This window comes from Pantherophis guttatus, chromosome 1, assembly GCF_059756535.1.
Source record: "Pantherophis guttatus breed Tessera chromosome 1, ASM5975653v1, whole genome shotgun sequence".
Classification (NCBI taxonomy): Eukaryota; Metazoa; Chordata; class Lepidosauria; order Squamata; family Colubridae; genus Pantherophis; species Pantherophis guttatus.
In genome coordinates this window covers 308,972,086-308,992,428 of record NC_142063.1, presented here as the reverse complement: position 1 = coordinate 308,992,428, position 20,343 = coordinate 308,972,086, and the positions used below count along the sequence as shown (strand labels likewise).

At 39.3% G+C, this 20,343-nt stretch overlaps 1 protein-coding gene and 1 long non-coding RNA gene across 3 annotated transcripts in view; one reads left to right on the top strand and one right to left on the bottom strand.

Annotated features, from left to right (window-relative positions):
* Positions 1-2,393: 2,393 nt before the first annotated feature.
* Positions 2,394-15,915, bottom strand: VSX1 (visual system homeobox 1). The gene is made up of 5 exons (XM_034427453.3): positions 15,424-15,915; positions 10,186-10,264; positions 7,880-8,003; positions 6,565-6,745; positions 2,394-4,326 (listed from the first exon to the last, which is right to left on the bottom strand). The coding sequence occupies exons 1-5, from the start codon at positions 15,827-15,829 to the stop codon at positions 4,088-4,090; spliced, it is 1,029 nt and encodes a 342-aa protein (XP_034283344.2). The 5' UTR covers positions 15,830-15,915; the 3' UTR covers positions 2,394-4,087.
* Positions 13,941-20,343, top strand: part of LOC117671542 (uncharacterized) — a 24,928-nt gene continuing 18,525 nt past the window's right edge. Inside the window, exon 1 of one of the 2 annotated variants that reach the window (XR_015732728.1) lies at positions 13,941-14,009. This is a non-coding gene — a long non-coding RNA (uncharacterized LOC117671542). Of the gene's footprint in view, positions 14,018-20,343 lie in introns of both variants that reach the window. The other variant, XR_004592938.3, reaches the window with a different exon arrangement.

Below are 20,343 nucleotides of genomic sequence, written 5' to 3'. Positions count from 1 at the left end.
AAGCCACCCTGAACTCACTACTAAGGACTGGCAGGATATAGCATAACTTCCAAGTAGTGATTGTTCATCATACAAACACCAAGACAGGCTGTTTCTTGTCTTCCTGGACAAAATGTAGTGCTGAAATTAAGTTGTACCAATACTTATTAATGCAAGGGTTCATGAGATACTAGTCATTTGCTGGGGAAGATGGACAGGTTCTTTATAATCCCAGAGTGGCAAGTTTTGACTAGATAGCGTGACTGAATGCCGATAGAACCATGAATATGGAAATTTGATGGGCTTAGTGGTTGATTGTATTAAATATGTTGTTGGAATAGGTTTAGTGACGTGTAATCCCGACCATTTTCTTATCTCATTTTCATATTCTAAACTTTTTGCTTCCTCTCTGTTGACAATTGAGATTTCCACATGGACCACTAAGGATATTTTACTTTTCATTTGGGGTGTCATTTCCTGCTGTCATCAGCTGGTTTGGGTTTTTTTTCATTCCTTGTATTCAGTTTCTTTCTCACCCTCAAGAAGAAGGGTGATGAATCTTGATCCTCAGATACTGTTTGGTCACAGTTTCTTCTACCTTTAGCCAATATGTTCAGAGGAAAAAGCTTTTGTAGTTCTTTTCATCTCACCCCCAGACCTTCCATTGTTTATAAATAAATGTATGATTTATTCTTTTACTATATTCCTCCATGGCCAACAAAAATAGCAGATTAAATTACTAGAAGCAAAGATAGATACTTCTTGATACCTCTTTTGTTATCTCTTCTGACTATTTCCTTGGGTCCTTCAAAACCCCATGTTCTGTAATATTTATATTCTTGCCAGAGAAAATGACAAGAGGAGTAGCTTGGGCTCCAACCAAGAAGTAAGATCCTTGTCCTTTCACTTCATTGGTAAATATACGTGTTTTAACAAGATGCTGAGATTACCTACTACTAGTTCCCAATACCTTCTGTGCCCCAAAGGTTTAATAATTCTTTCAGTAAACTCAGCATGACTCTAAAGTTAATATAATTCTACATTTGTAATATTATCACACATATATTTAATGGTAGATTGGATCTTTTTTTTCATATCTAGTAGTAATGTTACAAAGCTCAGCAATTGGGGAAACAATTATTTAAGGATGAAACAAAGATTCCTTTTCTGCCAGCTATTTTTCTGTTGCCTCATCAAAATTTATATTCTTACAAAATATACTGAATTGACCTTATATGTAGTTACTGCTAAGTTACCCTGCCTTCCACTGGAAATTATATGTCAGCTCAGGAACATTAAATTTATAGAATATATTTTACTGTCAAAAATAATTACATATTTTCAAGCCTGGTGCTAACTTTAACTTGGAAGCCCTTTATGAAGTTTATAAAGTTTATAATTCTGCAGATAAACTTCTTCTACATCCAAAGTTTTGGATCCTTCAACATTTTTAAGCACTAGATTTTGTCTGATTGAAATGAAAAAAAAGGAACTGCTTCAGATTCATTGGAAGTTGTTAATTCTTATTTTTTAAATTTTATTATTTCAACTTTTTTTTTATCAATCTCTGATTGTATTCTAATATTAGTTCTTAGAATTCTAAGCTTTGTATGACTATCTGTTGCAATCTAATAATGGAACGTTTCAATTTTAATATTTTGTAAATACTTCATAGAATTTTTATTGTACATTTTTAATGTATTCTCTTTTTTCTATTTTCACTCTTCAAGTAACTTTAAAAATAAATAAGCAAAAATGGATGCAGATATTTATGTTTCATGAAAAAGAATTCCTTTCAGTGTCCCTAAGCCTCTAAGTAGGACTGGCGGATTGCATTTTAACTTGGCCATCTGGCAGTGCCTTTAGGAGTTGTAAGCACACTGTCCATAGCTAATATACAGTTTCACAAAGCCACAAAAACACTAACATTTATTGTGAATATATAAATAAATAGATGACAAATGAAGCTAGATATCCAAAGTGCTTTTCAGATGTACATATAAAAAGATAAAAGGGAAAAGATCAAATGTTGATACTCTTCCATGCAGAATAAGTACAAAATATTTTTCTATGACATCTTATAAAATAACATTTTCTTTCTGCATTCTATGGCTTTTTTCTCTATAAATACAGGTTTGTGTTCAATTATGCATAGTGTCATATAACATAAATTGGATTTATTGCATATTTTCCCCAATAGAGTTTTGTAGTAACAAACAGAGGGTCATACTTTATGATGAAAACATGGGTAAAAAGGATTAATTTCCTTATTTTTAGAAAATAATATGTAATGAAATTGTATAATTGGGGATAACAGAAATCTATGTTTTTGCAAGCCTTCAGCAATTGGACTATTGGATGTTCTAATGTAAACACCAACATCGCTAATACAAAATCCTCAAAGACAAGGTGAGTAACGTGCAAACATTTTTATGTTGTACTTCCATTCTCATAACCCTTGGTGAATAAAGCTGCTGGGCTTGGAATTTAAAGAAGGCCACAAACTGGCAAATAACTGAGTTCCAATCTACACACATAATTCCATGTAATAAAATGTAGCTCTATCCTGTTAGGGATCAGGAACTGATACCGTATTTATGCCATGAAAATAAATTTTGTTTTGTGTTGTTACGGACCGATATTGTCCTGTCATTTGTTTAAAGGTGAGGACAGTGTTCTTTGATTTTCAAAGGAAAATATGAGCATTTAACTTAATTATAACTCTATATTAATCCATAGAGCTTTCAAGGGGGTCAGGAGGACTCTGATCAGCATTAAATCAGAACAGTATCATCAATTTACAAGCTTCAGTGCAGATCTGTCAAGCAAAATAGGTTCTTGGTTGCTACTGGCAGATTTTCATCAAGGTTCTTCATTTCCCTTGTTCTGTGTATTATGTATATTGTACAGTACATGTGAGACATCTAACTGCACTAATGAATATTGCTTTTACAATACAGTAGAAATAGGCAGACGTAAGGTTTATAGGAACTACTTTACATTTTACAAGAAACCTGAGTTTCTCCAACTGGAGTCTAGTGCAAAAGGATACTTGAAATTAAAGGATATTTATTATTAATAAATATTTTCACACAGAAATCTGTTTCTTATCCGATGTATATTAGCGCTTTAATGGAGAAGGAAGAAAAAGCAGTTGGTGCTATTGTTAAAACCAGCTGAAGTCAGAAATTCCCCTACGTCCACTGCAAATGACTATCAGGACAGATATGCCTTCCACCGTTCCCTTAAAACTTTCCTTTTCCAACAAGCCGGGCTGGCCTAACAATGCCTTTTAAATGATTTTAAATTTGTATGTTTCTTAAATTTTTGGCCAATTTGAGATATTTCCTTTTAATTTGTTCTTAATGTTTATATTATGTGTTTTTATCTGGCTGTACACCGCCCTGAGTTCCCAGGAAGAAGGGTGGTATATAAATTTGAAGTAAAATAAAAATAAATAAATAAATAAATCTGAGTTTCCAGGCTGATGGAGAATTCTAGGATTTGTATTTCCAACATATCAGGAGGGTACCAGATAATCTCAGAAAAGTGTTTCTCATTATTATTTGCTTTATCACATAATTTATCTTTCATTATTAAATATCCATATGCAGATAAGGAGAATGATCATCTCTGGGGGGGAAATTCAGATCGTTTTATAATTTTCTACCTTGGTTTAATTTAACAGAAATCTATTGCATATTGCTTTCATTAATAATTCTATTTACTTGATCGAGTAAGATTTGAATGATTGGGTATTTATTTGCCTCTCTACCAAAAATAGAACCAAATGTTATTTTTAGACTTTTGGTGAAAGGTGACTTAGTGAGACATATAAAGAAAAAATATCCAGCTGCAGCAAATTATCTTCTTTACAAATATACAACTTTCAAGTTGTAAAAATAAATTATATCTTGGATATATTTTATCTCAGAAAGTTCCCTTTGCCCGTAAAATGAATGAGTCACTTGAAAAAGACTAATAAATAAGCATAGAGCAATAATACTCATAATTTGCCAGAGCATTGAAGAGGCCAACTTAAGTGTTTGGTTAACAGTTGTCGTGTGGCCCCTCCTTGTCCTTAGTGTTCAGCATCTTTCATTTTGGTCTATGGGCCTCCACCAAAACTCAGATTACTACTCTTCTTTTCCTGCTTTGCCGTACTAGAGAGATCAATTGCAGTATCTTCCGAACTGTCCATTGAGATTAATCTATTAGTGGGGTTTCGTTCATATTCTGCCTGCTTAATTTTGAATTCCTCCTCGGGATGTTCAGATTTCCAGATGCCATTTCCTTTTTCCTCATTTTCAGGCTTTCTTGTAATATTTATTGATTTTTTATGCATTCCTAAAATAAATAAAAAGTCAGTTTTATTATACAATCATCCTGTCCTCAATAGATCAATGCAATGAGGCAGTAACTCAATCCCTGGGCTTCCTTATTGTAGTACTGAGAAACAGGAAAAGAAAAATGCCCCTTTTACTCCCTTTTTTCCCAACCCATAAATAGATTGCCACCAACCACACTAGAAGAGACATGAAATTAATGCAACAGCTTCTGTTTCACATGGGTGAACACTTCTAGTTTAGGGTGAAAGCTAAAATACCAGTTTTCAAGAGGGGAGGTCTTCTGGCTATGAATATCAGTTTAAAGGTAAATGTAAAGGTTCCCCTCGCACATATGTGCTAGTCATTCCCAGCTCTAGGGGGCAGTGCTCATCTCCGTTTCAAAGCCAAAGACCCAGCATTGTCCAAAGATGCCTCTGTGGTCTTATGGCCGGCATGACTAAACACCAAAGGCGCACGGAACGCTGTTACCTTCCCACCAAAGGTGGTCCCTATTTTTCTACTTGCATTTTTAACGTGCTTTCAAACTGCTAGGTTGGCAGAAGCTGGGACAAGTAACAGGAGCTCACCCCATTACGTGGCACTAGGGATTCGAACCGCTGAACTGCCAACCTTTCGATTGACAAGCTCAGTATCTTAGTTGCTGAGCCACCGCGTCCATTGAATATCAGTTTAAGCTATAACAAAGAGGAAGCTCTCTCTCACACCCAAACCACCTCACCTCAGGGTTGTTGTTGTGGGGAAAATAGGAGGAAAGAGTATTATGTATGCTTGCCATCTTGAGTTACTTATAAAAGTAAAACAAGTGGAATAAAAAAAATCTAATGTATACATACACATAGTTCTGTATCTCACTCTACTTTTCTATGAAATTATGAATTATGAACATTTCTCAAACCTGAAAACTGCAGATTATATGAATATAAGAAATATCAAATTCCACTACTCACACAAATTTAGTCTTCTTATAACATAAAATGTTATGGGTAAGCTATAGGCAGAAAATAAGGTTAAAATATGTGTGAGTGTGTATGTCTGCATGTGTTTTGCACAGACATTTTCTGGTGAGTCACATGGACAGTGAATGACTCACATGGGCAGATATGTGCACACATAACCACCACAACTATATACATACAGATAATCCTCAATTTATGACCACAGTAGCAGCCAGAAAATGCCTCATTGAGCAATAAGGTTGTTAAGTGAGGCATCATGCGACCGCACCTGATTTTATAACCTTTTGCGGTATAGTTGCTAAGTGAATCACAGTCATTAAGCAAGACATCAGGTGACTGCAACTTGCAAACTTCCAAATCAACACGTTCACTTTTCTTGTCAAAAGCCATCTGGGAAGGTTATAATGGTGATCACATCTCTGTGAGACGCTGCGACAAATGTAAATGCATGATGGTTCCAAGCACCCAAATCATGATCATGTGACCTCAGGGATACTATGACAGTTGTAAGTTTAAGGACCAGTTATAAGTGCCTTTTTTCAGTGCTGTCCCTGTTCCTAAACAAATGGTCATTAAGTCAAAGACTACTTGTACAAATACAATATAGGATTCTTGTTAAGGGGAGACCAGCTATTCTCCATTAGTATTAGAAGGCAGATTTAATAACCTCTATAATAATGTTACCAAATGCAACATTTTGAAGGGTCATTCTACTGCTAGTGATCATTTTAGCCCCTGAGTGAAAGAAGGAAAAGAATATGTTCAACAGGAAACAGTACTTAGCCATTTTTTCACTTAGTAATTTTAACCACCTATACCTGTGATGGCGAACCTATGGCACACATGCCATAGGTGGCACGCAGAGCCATATTGGTGGGCACGCAAGCTCAGGTCCGGTGCACATGCACATGCTGGCCAGCTGATTTTCGGGCCTTCTGGGCCCACTGGAATTCGGCAAACGGGCCATTTCCGGCCTCCGGAGGGTCTCTGGGGGGGTGGGGAAGGCCATTTTCACTCTCCCCAGGCTCCTAGAAAGGCTCTGAAGCCTGGGGAGGGCAAAAAACGGGCCTACCGGGCCCACCGGGCCCACCAGGCCATCACGTGTCAAAAATGGGGGAAGCACGGGGGGGTCGCACACACATGCGTAGGGGTGGGGCACATAGAATTATGAGTGTGGGCACATGAGTGCACAACCCCCCCATACTCCCCCCACTTTTGGCACGCAATGGCAAAAAGGTTAGCCATCATTGACCTATACATTAACAACTCTAACAGCTTACCCAACAGCCAAGGGGCACAGGAACCAACCATTCCACTTTTGGCAGAATTGATAATTGATTCTGGAAGTGGGATGGAGTGCCTCACCATGGCACCGTAGAGACCATATTCGGCCATCACACTACTGCGGCCCCAACATTTCTCACGCTTCCGCCACTTGGCTCTTCGGTTCTGAAACCAAACCTTTCAAAAGTAGAACCAGAAGCACACATTTAACGGCAATATATGTGTTTCCATGTGCATGAGTGGGATTGAAATTATTGAAATTATTTTTAATTTAATTCAATACAATTGATGGAAAGCCCCCACCCCCCACCCCATGCATTGAATACTTTCTCCATTTTGGTCAATTTTTTTTTTTAATTTGATTTATATGCCGCCCTTCTCCGGAGACTCAGGGCAGCTTACAGTGCGTTAAGCAATAGCCTTCATACTTTTGTATATTTATACAAAGTCAATTTTGCAGGTAGATGCTCAGTTTTGGAGGGTAGGGGGGTGCATCTCTGTTTTGTACCAAACAATAAACCACCATGTGTACATAGAGAAAGTTTGGCATCTCTTTTCAAATCAGGATTCAGATGAGAAAGTTTAAAAGTTATACTCTAGGATTCCATTATGATATCATATTAATATTTAAGGTGGTTTTTTTAACTTCAACCATGAACAACCAATTTTTGGGAATTCAGTAGGCCTCTCTCTCTGTAAATATACCAAAAAGCAGCCGAACATTCTCTATTTCCAAAGATTATATCCACAGGCCTATTTGTATTTTGTTGTTTTTCAAGTCAACCCTGAGATAAAGGATTGACTTGAAAATCTTGGGATAAAGTATGCTATAGATTGCAGCTAATATCTGACCGATGTTTTTCTGTAGATCTCCCCAAGCAGGGGATAATTATTATTTATAGTATTATTTTTAGTAATAAAAAATCAATTCTAGATGTGCCTTGCAATAACAGCTACTATACAGCAAGTCCTTGTCCTGGAATGTCTGCATGATACAGTAAAAAAAATCAAGATGGCAGTCATGAGGGTTCATTCAAATCCTTGAACGTGTGAACATGTCACACATGTGTGACACGCACATAAAAACAGCATTGATCACACGGTCACAGCTACCATCTTGCTATTTTGACCACACCCCATGGACATCCTTGCCCTTCTCCCTTCTAAGTTTTCAAGCCTTGAAAATACTTCAATGTTTTCTGTAAAATCATCTTGCAAACTTCAAACTTAGGTAGGTCTGGAAGGATTTGGGCCCTGAATTTGTCTATTGTATCAAAGAAATCCAATGGTTCTAAACACAAAACAACCTACCTGTATTCTGTCCTCTGGCAGTTCAGTTTTCATAGCTAACATTTCTCTGGAATATACATCAGGGTAATGAGCTTCATTAAAAGCCTTTTCCAGTTCTTCGAGCTGATGGGCAGTAAACACAGTTCTATGGGAACAAAAAAAAAAATACTGTCGAGATTAGGTTGCCTATGCAGCGTCTTAATTGAGAAATATGCTCCTGTAGAACCAAATGTATAAAGTAAATGTTGTATTAATCTAGCGGGGTCCTTAGTGCTTGTTGAGCTTGATTGTTTTCTTGCAGATGTTTCATTACCAAACAAGCTAACAGCATCACTACTATAGTAGGGAGCAAAAACAGCCTTTTTAAAAAGTGTGGAACCTCTCCTCACCCCCAATTGGATTGACCATAGGGAAAGGTAGTGATGCAGCACAACACTGTTCCGCATACTCTTCTGAGTGCCCCTCGGTGTTGAGCACCATGTGCTCCATTGAGCCAATCCAGAAGGATACCATGTTTGATGATATCAAAAGCTGCCAAGAGGTCAAGTATGTAGAACCCCCATCCCATCCACACCACACCAAAAGCATGACCAATACTGTTTTAGTGTAATACACACAAGTCTGAATGCTGACGGAGAAGGATCCAGATAATCTGGTTCATCCACTTCCTCTGAAACTGTTGCATAACCATCTTCTCAATCACCTTCCCCAAAGAGGGGAAATTAGATGCTGGGCTAAAATTGTTCACTCTGGTGGGGCTAAGTACTGGCTTCCTGAGAAGGGACAAACCAAATCTTCTTTAAGAGGTAAAGAAAGCCCTCACTCAAAGAAGAGTTAACCATTTCTGGAACCCAGTCACACAACATCCCCGGGGTCACTTTAACAAGCCAGTAAGGGCATGGATCTAAAGAACAGATGGCTAAGCACACAGTTTTAAGGACCTTGTCCACTTCCTCAAGTCCAACAGGTTCAAACTGTTTCCAGATAACTGGGCAAGATTCTCTCCAGGTATGAACCTATAACAAGGCTGGTGTCCAACTGTGAGCAAATCTAAGTGACTTTCTCCAGCTGACTGTGAATAAATTCCTCTGCATGTCCCTGCAAGAGGTCTTCTAAGCCTCCTTTACCCAAGATGGTTCTTACTACTCAAAAAGGGCTACAGGGCGGCTATCTGCAGATGCAATAAGGGTGAAGTACTAATGCTTCACCACCCTTAATGCCACAAAGTAGGACTTAATCATGGTTCTATAAAGCTTCAGATGGATCATGCAGCAGATCAACAGGAACAATTCCCAGCTCCCTCTGAAACCCATCCAGGTCTATCAGTAATGGGGGACAGACCAATCTAACGGATCTCGCCTCCCTGAAGTGGCACTAGAAAATCACATGGAAATCAGGGTGTGATATGACCATGACAAAGACAACACCAAAAGCTCCCCCAGTTTCAGCTCACAAAGTTACTGCTCTGACAGGAACATCAGATTCTGATCAGATTTGATCAGATCAGATATGACCACTGTCCCATGTTGGGTTCTAGATGATCTGGGATAAGCTCATGGTCATCCTGGTGACCATGAATTCCAGAGATATCTCAGATCCTCCTCACAGAGAAGACAGGTTGAAGTTCCCCAGAACCATAATCTGGAGAATTCTACTGCCAACTGAGAAATGAAGTCAATTTGTTCAGGCAGGGAAGTTGCTATACAGCAGAGAGATTGGTGAATCTCAACTGATCCTTAGAGCCCAATTTAATGAATAGGGTCTCAAATCTCTATTTGATCCAGTACCCTTTAAAGCTGTAAGATTCCCAGATCATAATCATCACAGCCCCATCCCTACCTTAGAGCTTTGGCTAATGCCAAACCCAAAACCCAGCTGGGCATATTTCCAAACGGATTACCCACTTTTTGGATCCTACAGTACAACCCAGGTTGGCCCCCTTATCAATGATTAAATCACTATGTGGGACTTCTTACAGACTGACCTGGCATTTAAAAGCAACAGCCAAAAAGCAGGGCCACCGAAGGCCTGCTGCTAGGGTACCAGTCTTGAGACCGAGAAATGAGCTGGAATGTAAAACTGGTATAAGGCAACTGTCTTACATTCTCTGAGAGCAGCCCACTTCCTGTCTCCCATCATATCTCCCTCTGTCTTTCACATTCCTAATTCTATTGCCCACTTCCACACACACCCCAAAAGGCAATGTAATCATATATTACAAAACCATTGTAACAATGTTTGGAACATTAATGCAACATATCCTAATGCTAATACAGAAGATATTGAGGCTATGCTCCCATATATCTAGCATGAGTTTCTTTTTGTACCTGTGACGTCGTTTCTTTCTCTTGATCTGAGAGTCAGATGCCTTCAGGTTGTTCTTGTCCCCTGATAAACTGTCTTCATCTGTTGAACATATTGATGGATAGCGGGGGAGAGGAAGGGGCAGGGGAGAAGAGATGTGTCAAATCTTTTTTCACTGTAAGCATTGGTCCATACATTACAGTAGGATTGTTTTATATATTTCTGTTTTCCTTCTATAGTCCTATTTTTAAAAATAATTCTGTTTTTCTTTTTCTTAGAAAAATGAATCAAAATTACAATTAAATTTTAAAGTTTTTTTAAAAGTCAGATTTTAAAAAATCTATAGTAAAAGCTTCAACAGTAAAACAACACAAACATACTAATAACCTCTTAATCAATTCCTGATATAGCAATAACCAAGAAACAAAGTTCATCTTGGACAGCAACCAGGATTGGCAAATAGCCAGCACTGATTAAAACTACTCTTCCTATTGTTAGGAATATAGATCAGCCAACTCTACCCATGTCCATCCTTAGGAAAAAGAAATGGGTAGGGCCGTGTATTTCAAACCCCATAACTTTAAGGCTTATGGACTTCAACTTCCCAAATTTCCCAGCCATCATGTAGGGAATAAGGAGTACTGGCAGAAACTCTGGCTGTTCAGTTCCAGGAGAACAGCTAGAATAAATGAGCCAATTTCTGCAAAGCTAGTGTAGGAATAGAATTGGAGGCAATTCAACCAGTCTACCAAAAGAACAAGAAAAAGGAAAGGAAAATAGAATGAGCCATGCTGATGCCACCAAGAACCATCTCTAAGCACAGCAAGGACATCATCTTTTGCTTTTCTACATTAATGAAAAAATGAAGATATTCAAAATCAGAGATTATATGAAAATGATCACTCCCTTTAATGCAACTATTTCAAACCACATGAATTCCCTCTAATCCATAACTGGTTTATCTTCAAAGTTCTGTCTCTAATGCAATATTTTCAAAATTCTGTAGTATCTTAGTACTTTATTTTTCTTCACATGTGCACCCTTTAATTTTTCTGTGATAACCTAATTTTTTCAGTGGTGAGTTCCATAACAGTGGAATTTGAATTTGTTTGAATTTTTTCCTAAATATCTGGCATACCACGCCTCCATTCCTCCAGAAGAACCAACATGCCTATTGTAGATGTATGACAAGGAACATGGGAAAAGAGAATGCATCAGGCAAAAAAAAAAAAAAATTCTGGTGTAAATATTTAATATCTACAAGACAGTAGAGGGGAGAAAATATAAGTCAACATATTTTAATCCATTGTCCCCTGCAGGAATACTCCTATTTTACTCATCTCATTGATTCTTTTAAATTGAATATTTTTACATATCTCCATATCCAAAAGTCTTTCATAAAAACAGTCTCCTTAGAATTGCCCTTTGAAGAATTTGTGTAAATATATTCACACCACCCATATGGAAAAAATGTATATGTATATATATATTCTCTTACATATAAATATCTTGCTGTTCAGAAAGTTATGAAGTTTGCTACATAACATGTAGTGTGGGAGATCAAAGCTAAATAGATTGAGGAAGAGATAAGGCTATCAATGACTAATGAATATAATGGCTGTATCTTACTCTCAATATCAGAGAAAGTATTTTTAAATTAACCACTTTGAGTTGGCGGTACAGAAATGTGGAGCACAAATCAAACGAATAATAATAAACTGTTTCTGAACACCAGCTGCTGGGAAACAATAGCAGGAAGAAGCCACTGGGCTCATGTCCTGCTTGTGGACTTTCCATGGATATTTATGGAATACTGAGTCTTTAGATCTTTGGTCTACCTTATGTTCTACAGAGTGGCTGTTTATATCAGCCAGGCAGTTCCTTATTCGAATTGATTTTAGACTTGATCTAATTTTCACTACTAAGCCCTGAAATTTGTGAAGTAGAAAGAGAGAGGGACAGAGTCATTGGACATGTAGTTTTTCACTATCCAAATCCTAAACATCTCCTTGGGTATTTTTATTGTCAGGAATTGACTTCCTTGTCAAAAGGCACTGTTAATGGAAATGAACTCTAGATTACGTATAGAGTTGACCACCTACAGATATGTGAGATCATATGAAGTGGATTAAGAATGGTAGTGCAGAGTTTGGTTGAACAAGTCATTAATTTCTCAAACACACACTCATATGCACTGAAGTTCAAGTTTATCTCACAAATATTCTAGAAACTTGGCCTGTAAACTATGTGCATGTTGTCCTGACTGAGTACACAGATCCAATTGAACTCAATGGACATTGCTTAAAAACTGACCAAACAGAATTGTTATATTAATTTCAAAATGGTAGGGGTTGACTATTGTTACTTAAAGCAAAGGAAGTTCCATTCCCCTCGCCTCAGACTGTTTATCATCTTTATCGCCTTTAAGTCTTTCATACTTCAGAAGAAGAATATCTCCATGTTTTTAGATAGCTCCAATGGGGGGGAAAGATATTTAGAGCTACATTTATTAGATACAAGAAGCACAGCCTTGTAATCCTTGTTCAAACTACCAAGCTCTCATCTGGCTATGATGAAGGCCATATTTCTTGGCCTAAAACACAGGACAAGAATTATAAATTTAAAATGCTTCTTTTAGGTCTTTTCCCCGCTTACAGTTTACCATGATACAATCATACCCAAACAACACATTAACCTTGTCTCCAGCTATGAGTGAAACAGATTTAAATTGTCACTAGACGTACCCATCTGCAAGCGCTATCCCCCCCCCCAAACAATATACCAGCACAGCTTCCTTTTGTGTGTAGTATTTTGAGATGAACTGTAGATGTAATAAAATGTGTACTTTGGAAATACTGAAAAGTATGGTGATGATCTTTCCTCTGTTTGGTAGCTATTTTTTTCCTGGACCTTTTTTCCTCCTCTATTATGTTTGTTTACTGATACGTTTGTTTACTGAAATCTTTTTATACCAATTAATGTCTTCATTCCATATTTTTATATAGCTCAATTTTGCCTCAGACTAGAGAACTCTTTTATTTGGGGAAGAACAGGGGGTGTTTTTTAAGCACTCTCTTTTAACGGTATTCTGAAATACATCTTTATCTTAAGATGCAGCAAGCCCACTTTTCTACATTTCAGTGTCCTCAAAATAATGAGTGTTGCACTGAATTTTTGTTATTTGTTTGCCAGTTTCCCTATATTTGTCAGTTTCAATCTTTTCCCCTCTTCCCATGAAGTGATGGAGCTGCTTATTCAGCAGCTTGTCAATTTTTGTTATCCGCTAGACCAGACCTAGCTAGTTGCAAAACAGGACAAGGTCTGTCTTCCTCCTCCTTGGGTAATTTTTGCTCTGTTGTCTTCCCATATGTTTCTTCATTTTGCGTTATTTTCAGCTGGGAAATGCCCAACGGGGGTATGGAAAGAAAGGCAAACAAACCAGCCTAGAGAACTTGATGTAGAGTTTTGAAGTAAGTCCCCCTCCAATCTTGCTGCAGTAATCTGATTTTTTCCCCTGTTTAGTGATTTGTTGTAAGATGAAAATCGATCACTTTGCCTGACACATCATATCATCTTGCCTGACACTCGGTCACAAATTTCTTGCATATTATAATATGCAACAGAAGTAGGACAGAAATCAGCAAGGGGGATGGCAAATTTTACTCCAGCATTACTTTAAAATACCGGTAGACGTCAGGTTACAGTGGCAGTTGGGATTGAAATTTAATGCAGTCGTAAAGCATGATGTCATATGACTGCACTATTGAGTAGCAGCAATTCCCGCAGTCCCAGGTGTCTTTGTATCCCCAGAACCGAGTTATTAAGCAGGAAGAAGCAGGAATCCCAGGCAAGCAGGTTGGTGGGTAAAAGTTACCGGTTAGTGCTAGCAACAGGGAGACAGGTGCTTGTAGGTGGATGCAAGAGAGCATGTGCAGGTGCCATGAGCAGGTGTGCTATGGGGGGGCACTAGGGAGCAAAGGTGGGTACTGCAGGAGAAGTGGATGCAGCAGACAGGCATTCAGGGGTCAACAGTCATAAATTTGGGCTGGCCTGAATTTTGATCACATGATTTGGGGGGGTGCTGTGATGACTAGCACTTTGAGGATTGATTGTAAGTCCATCTTTAAGCCCCATTATATAACTTTGAACAGTCACTTAATGAATGGACATAATTGAAGAACTACCTAGAGTTATTCTCTTCCCCTTTCTCCCATTCTGACATAATCCTAGGATAACATCAAAAAATCTGTTGGGTTTTGTTACTTTAGTGGTGAGTGAGGTATTTGGCAGTGACAGAAAACAAAGGCAATAAGAGAAAGGGATTTGGACTGGTAATGGCAGGTTTTTTTTTTCTGATTCAAGAATAGATAGATAAAATTTTATCAGTGGGGAAAGGTCTAAGACAGAAGGGCAGAGTTCAGAGAAGCTAGCCACACTTTTATGAGCACAGCAGGTATTATTAACAGGCCTACGATCCACAGGAATCAACAGGAAACCTCTGTGCCACTAACTCAGATATGCAGCAAGTACCAAGCAGGTTGCATTTCATAATTCATACTGCTTTTAAAGGCACACATTATTTAGGCATTTTAAAAATACCCCTTTTACATGCTAGATACATCCATTTATTGTGGAATTTGTGAATTTACTTCTCATGTGCATTAAATACTGAAAAGGGGTGGGTTTTTTTTGCAGCAGTAGCGGACTCCATCTAAAAAGTATGGGAGATGTACACTATTCTTCCTGAGAATATCCACATTTGTTTGCCAGAGACTCTGTGTGTGTGTGTGTGTGTGTGTGTGTGTGTGTGTGTGTTCTTTTGCCTCATGCATACATGTACTTGTGTCATGGATTTCTTTGACCTTTATGGTGCCATAAAATAGGGTTTCTAAATGTAATTTTGGACTTTAGTGATGTGGTATCCAAATGCACACCTTGTGGTCCCAGGCTGTCAAGTCAACCACTATGCTTACTAGAGGTTTGGAAATAAAGAACAGCAGATCCTCAGGGCGAGATTGGATCCCGCAGGGTTTTTCTTCTCAACCCGCGGTGTGTGTGGGGGGGGGGGCCGGAGAAACCGCTTCTCTCCAGCTACTGTGAAACCTCTGTCCCCAACAGGTCCCTCCGAAGGTGTTGGCCCCAGGCGACATAGGGGCGGGGGAGGGGGGGCGCCTGGTTGGGGAATCAGGGCTGCAAAGTTGCTCGGCAAGTCGCTTTCTCCGCCAGCGTGAGAGACCCAAGTCAGGGGCGGAATCGCTTACCGGAGACGGTCAACTTGGGCTTCTCGGCTTCCGGCCCGTACCGCGGGTGCTGATGCTGGTGCTCCGAGCGAGGCTGGAGGAAGGGGAGGTGCGCCGGCAGGAGACGAGGCGCCCCCGCGGGCTGCTGGGTGGCAAAGCCGCAGAGGAAGCCCAAGCCCAGCGGCAAGGGAGCGCCTCCGCCTCCTCCTCCTCCTCCTCGGCCCGCAGCTGGCCCGCCGCCTTCGCAGCTCGAGCCGGCCGGCGGCTGCAGCTCCGCCTCCAAGCCCAGGAGGTCGGTGATGGCGAAGCCCTTGGAGCGCAAGCCGGCCGGGCTCCCCAAGCGCGCCTTCTCGTGGCCACAGGCGCTGCTGGGAGCCAGCGCGTTTCCCTTGGCTTTGCCCTCCGGGAGCTCCTCGCGGCCCGTCATGCTGCTGTCGCTGTCGCCGCCGCCGCCGCCGGTTGGGAAGGGGGAAGAGGCTCTCGGGCCGGAGCTTTATATCCCGCGCTCATCGGCGCCTGGATCCAATCAGAGGGGAAATGTGGGGAGCGACGGCGAAGGGGGGGGGGACGACGACGGGCGCGCGGGGCAGCAACTGGTTCCCAATCCCGGATAATTAATTGCCACCTATTTGCCCGCAATCCGATCACCCTTTTCGCCCCGCCCCGCCTCCCCCCTCTTGCTGCCAGGACAGATTTCACTCCGCGTCGGAGCCGCTCTGAGCAAGGGCCCTCTGGGCTTCCATTGGGGCGGCGTAGTGGGGGGGGGAGCGCTCCGCTTTTTCTCCCTCCTTTCGGCGTTGGGGGAAGGCGGGCAGAGCTCGCAGCCGTCCACAAAGCGGAGAAGGCAGGGGCTAGCAATGCCAGTGGTTACCCCGCGACGCTGGCCTCTCAGCAGCCCTGGATAGATTCACCCGGCTGAAGAGATTCCTTTCTGGATCTTTCCTGCACAAACAGCAGCACATTTCTGCCCCGGAAAAGGAGGAAAAGTTTTGGGCTTCCTCATATCACACTTTGCCTCCAGAAGAATTACCATGTTCTCTCAACAGCTTTCTTGTTTCTGTTTTTAATGGCGTTTACTTTCCACTTTATTTATTTATTTATTTATTTATTCGCATTTCTATACCGCCCTTCTCCTTTCGGACTCAGGGCGGTGAACAGCCAGATAAAAAACATCTATACAAACATCACAATTTAAAATAGAATTAAGATAATTTATAAATTTGGCTCATAATTTAAAACTTGTCAATTAAAATAAATATTAAAATTTTAAAAATTTTAAAACTTCCTCAAAGTGAATTCAATGACCCCAGAGTGAAAGTTGTCCCCAAAATATTTGGGGAAACCTCTCATGTTGAGGAGGTTTAACACAGGACATCCCAAGGCATCATAAGGCTCTGAGATTAATAAAGGTTACACCATCGAATCAATACTAAATAGCTTCCTGAAAGAAAACCTATCTGATTGCCTTAATCTGGATCTCCCCCCCCCCGGATATTTTGGACTGCAGCTTCCCTCATCCCCTGACCGCTGGTACACTGGCTGGCATTGAAGGGAAATAGTCAAAACTAGTTTTGAGGAAGACCATCCTAGCATCATTTTAGGTTAAACACTGGGGATTGGGACAAATCTCTGGTTGGATTTGTACAATATATGAACTCAAAACCAAATCAGGTATGTTGTGGATACGTTTATACTTGGTTGGGTCAGTTTGGTCTACTGTATTGAGTGAACTCAGAAATTTGTGAAGTTTAGCAACAGTAGGCAGCAGCATACATGGGAGGTGTTAAAATGTCAGGCAGATGAGACCCCGTGATCAGACCCTGATCCTTTTTAAAGGCTTTCGCAGACATTTCAAAGGGTTGGGATTTCACATGGGCACTCCTGCCATCTTACTTCTTAATGATTCCTTTTCAAATTACCCTAACAAGAAGGAAGGCATTCTAACCCGAAGTACTCTGTATGTTAGTCAAACCATTTTTTCCTTAATCAGAGTCTATAGTATGAAACATATAATTAGTCCTCCAATGAAATGAAATAGATACAGACTAGCTGAATATGCAAGATAGGGTGTTACCAAGTCATATTGAAATGGTGGTTGCTATTCCTTGACACCATTTAGAGTCAATATAGGCTTGGTAACTATTCAATTCACTTCCCAAACTCTGATTGTTGTAGCACTATACTCACTGCTATTTGCTCATTTATTGGGCAGAAGGAATAGATATCCTGGTTCGTTGTTTCTGGCACAAGAATTCATATGGTATCAGTCAGAAACAAAGGAGCTGAATGAGGATGCCAAAAAAAGTGATTCTAGATCCTCAGAGCGTGAACATTCACTGCCAACTCTAACTGTAGAGAGCTAAGATTCATCTGCAAATTGTGTCCAAGTCAGCATGGCGAAAAGTAGGCAATTCAGAAAGTCATCCCAAACAGGTTGTTTCATACTAAGCAAAGGGCCAGGCTTGGCAGTGATAGCCCATGCGGCAGACTGGCAGTCAAGGAGGGGAAAGAGGATGTAGGAATGGCTATGCAGGTTCTTCAGGACCTTGGACAGTCCCGTGAAAAAGACAGTATGTCTCAGTCTACTCTAGTCCTTTGCCATGCTGTGTGTAGCCCAACATCTATGTCCTTTCCTACTTTGCTAGAAAATTAGAGATCTTTCAATAGACAGCACTTTAAATGGACAGTCAGGAGTCATGCATTCTGTCATCTCTTCCCTGCCATGCCCACCTATAGTGGTGAGTGATAACTGAATGTTCCCTCCATGTGGTTTAGTTAAGAAACTGCAAGACCTCAGATTCCCATTCTTTTCCTAAGGGGCTGTGGATGGCTCTGTTTCTAATGGGCATTCCTACCCTTCCTTTTAACACATCGCACAAACTTCTCTGTCTAGTAGAACTTCCACATTATCTATTCCTTTCCATTTCACTTGTATAGAATGCAAGAAAATACTTATTTTGTTTTGGGAAGATTTAAAAATATATAATTAATGAAATAAATTCAGTCAAACATCAGTTAAAGGATAGCATCCACGAAAACTTGAAACCTAATCCCTGGAATTTTCAGTGAGGCATAGATTAACTAGAAAAATAGCATACATCTAACAAAAGCTATTTGCAATATTAAACCTGTTCAAGCTGTTCAGTGTACCCTACTTTTCCTTTTATTTCTTTTTTCTCTTCTTTTTCTTTTCTTCTATGATCGATAACATCTATGTGTAAAATGATTCCTGTCTTTAGGTAACTACAAGTTATTTATGTCATTCTGGTACACAGAATTAAATACCATTAAAATTAAATACCATTAAAAAAACTCTTAATTCTTATTGGTAGAAGGCTTGGGGACATGGAAAAGCTAAAGCACAGAAGGAAAAGATTTTTATCTCCAAAATGAGAAATAATGTATGGTATTATTTGCCACCCCCTACGTTCTTCACAGTCAATGAAGATGGAATTAGTTTTCTAGTAAGCAATCTTGTTTAATTGATTATCAATCATTTCATTATATTCCACAAGGATCCAGTACAGAGGAAGCAACTTGCTTACTGTAGCTGGGCTTTTTGTTCTCCTTTTCTTTTCCTGCAGTACTACCTGTGTTATTTACACAAGTAACCTAGATTCAACTTTCTTCCTGTTTCAAAATTAAATGTAAAATTTACATTACCTTAGATATACATTATCTCTCTCCTTTTTATTTGCATTAAAGACAGAAATCTCAAGTACAAGTGGAACACACTAGACCAAAAGGATTATTTATTTTTTTACAAGCAGAATATGCTCCTTCCCCATGGAGCAGCTTTTGCCTTGGGCTGCCTAAGGAAATAAACTTGCCAGTTCTTCAGTTCATCTTGGAGACATGTTGATATCAGTCCTGAAGCTGCAATTCCCTGTCAAAGTTATTCTTAGCTCTCCTGGAATCCATTAATACTAAAATCTGGTGGAACTCAAGATGTCTTATCACACAAAGGGAAATGAAAAAGGGTTTTCTGTGTTAAACCTCTGGACATGAGTTAATACACTCACAAGGTAGGGGAATCTAGTTACGTTATCTACTTCCTTTTTTTGCATTTAACTGGATTGCATTTAACTGCTTCACCTTTTTATGTAAACAATTGACAAACAAACATCAAGTGTTCTAAATCAGATCACTTTTTGATTTGGTCCTTTTCTGCTAAACATGCAGATTAACCAGGGTTTTTTGACAAAGATAATTACAAGAGCACTGTGTATTAACTTTACATTATTAAAGAAAGACTCAAATCTCCCCTTGCAAGCTGTTCCTAGGATTAGCAGAACAATAACTTTCATTTAAGATAATTGTGATGTGAATGGCTTGGGTTTTATGGTTTTGCTTTTGACTGTTACTCTTTGATCATTATTATTCTTTGTTTATATAGAGAAGCTGGAATCTTGTTTTGAATTAGTCAGGTGTGAAGAATTGAAAAAAGCAAAGAGAGACTTAGTAGCTTTTATACAGGCTCATTAATGACAATACTATATTAGGGCTCCTAGAATTGTTCCTAGCAGCTCTGCTTATCCCGAAAAAGAAATAGCTGCAGAATTTTAAGAAGTCACATTAAAGAACTAACAGGTGGCAATAAAACAATTCATTAGATGAAATGAAAGGATGGGTGGATAAAAAGAATAATATACTCCATATTCTATTATCTCAAGACACATTTAAAAAAGATGTCTATGAAGGAAATGTACTGATTTATATTTTATACAAGCAGTCCTCCAATTAAAAATATTTGATATTCCTTTGCTTACTTACATTTACATATAATTGTGTATTAACACAATTCCTGTGTTGAATTGATATACTACCGTAAATTGAAAATTTAGGACAGTAGTAACTTTTTTTAGAAAGAAATCTTAACATGATCTTCAGTCTATTCTTCTAGCTATATTACCTGATACACAAAATTGGCTTCAAATGCAT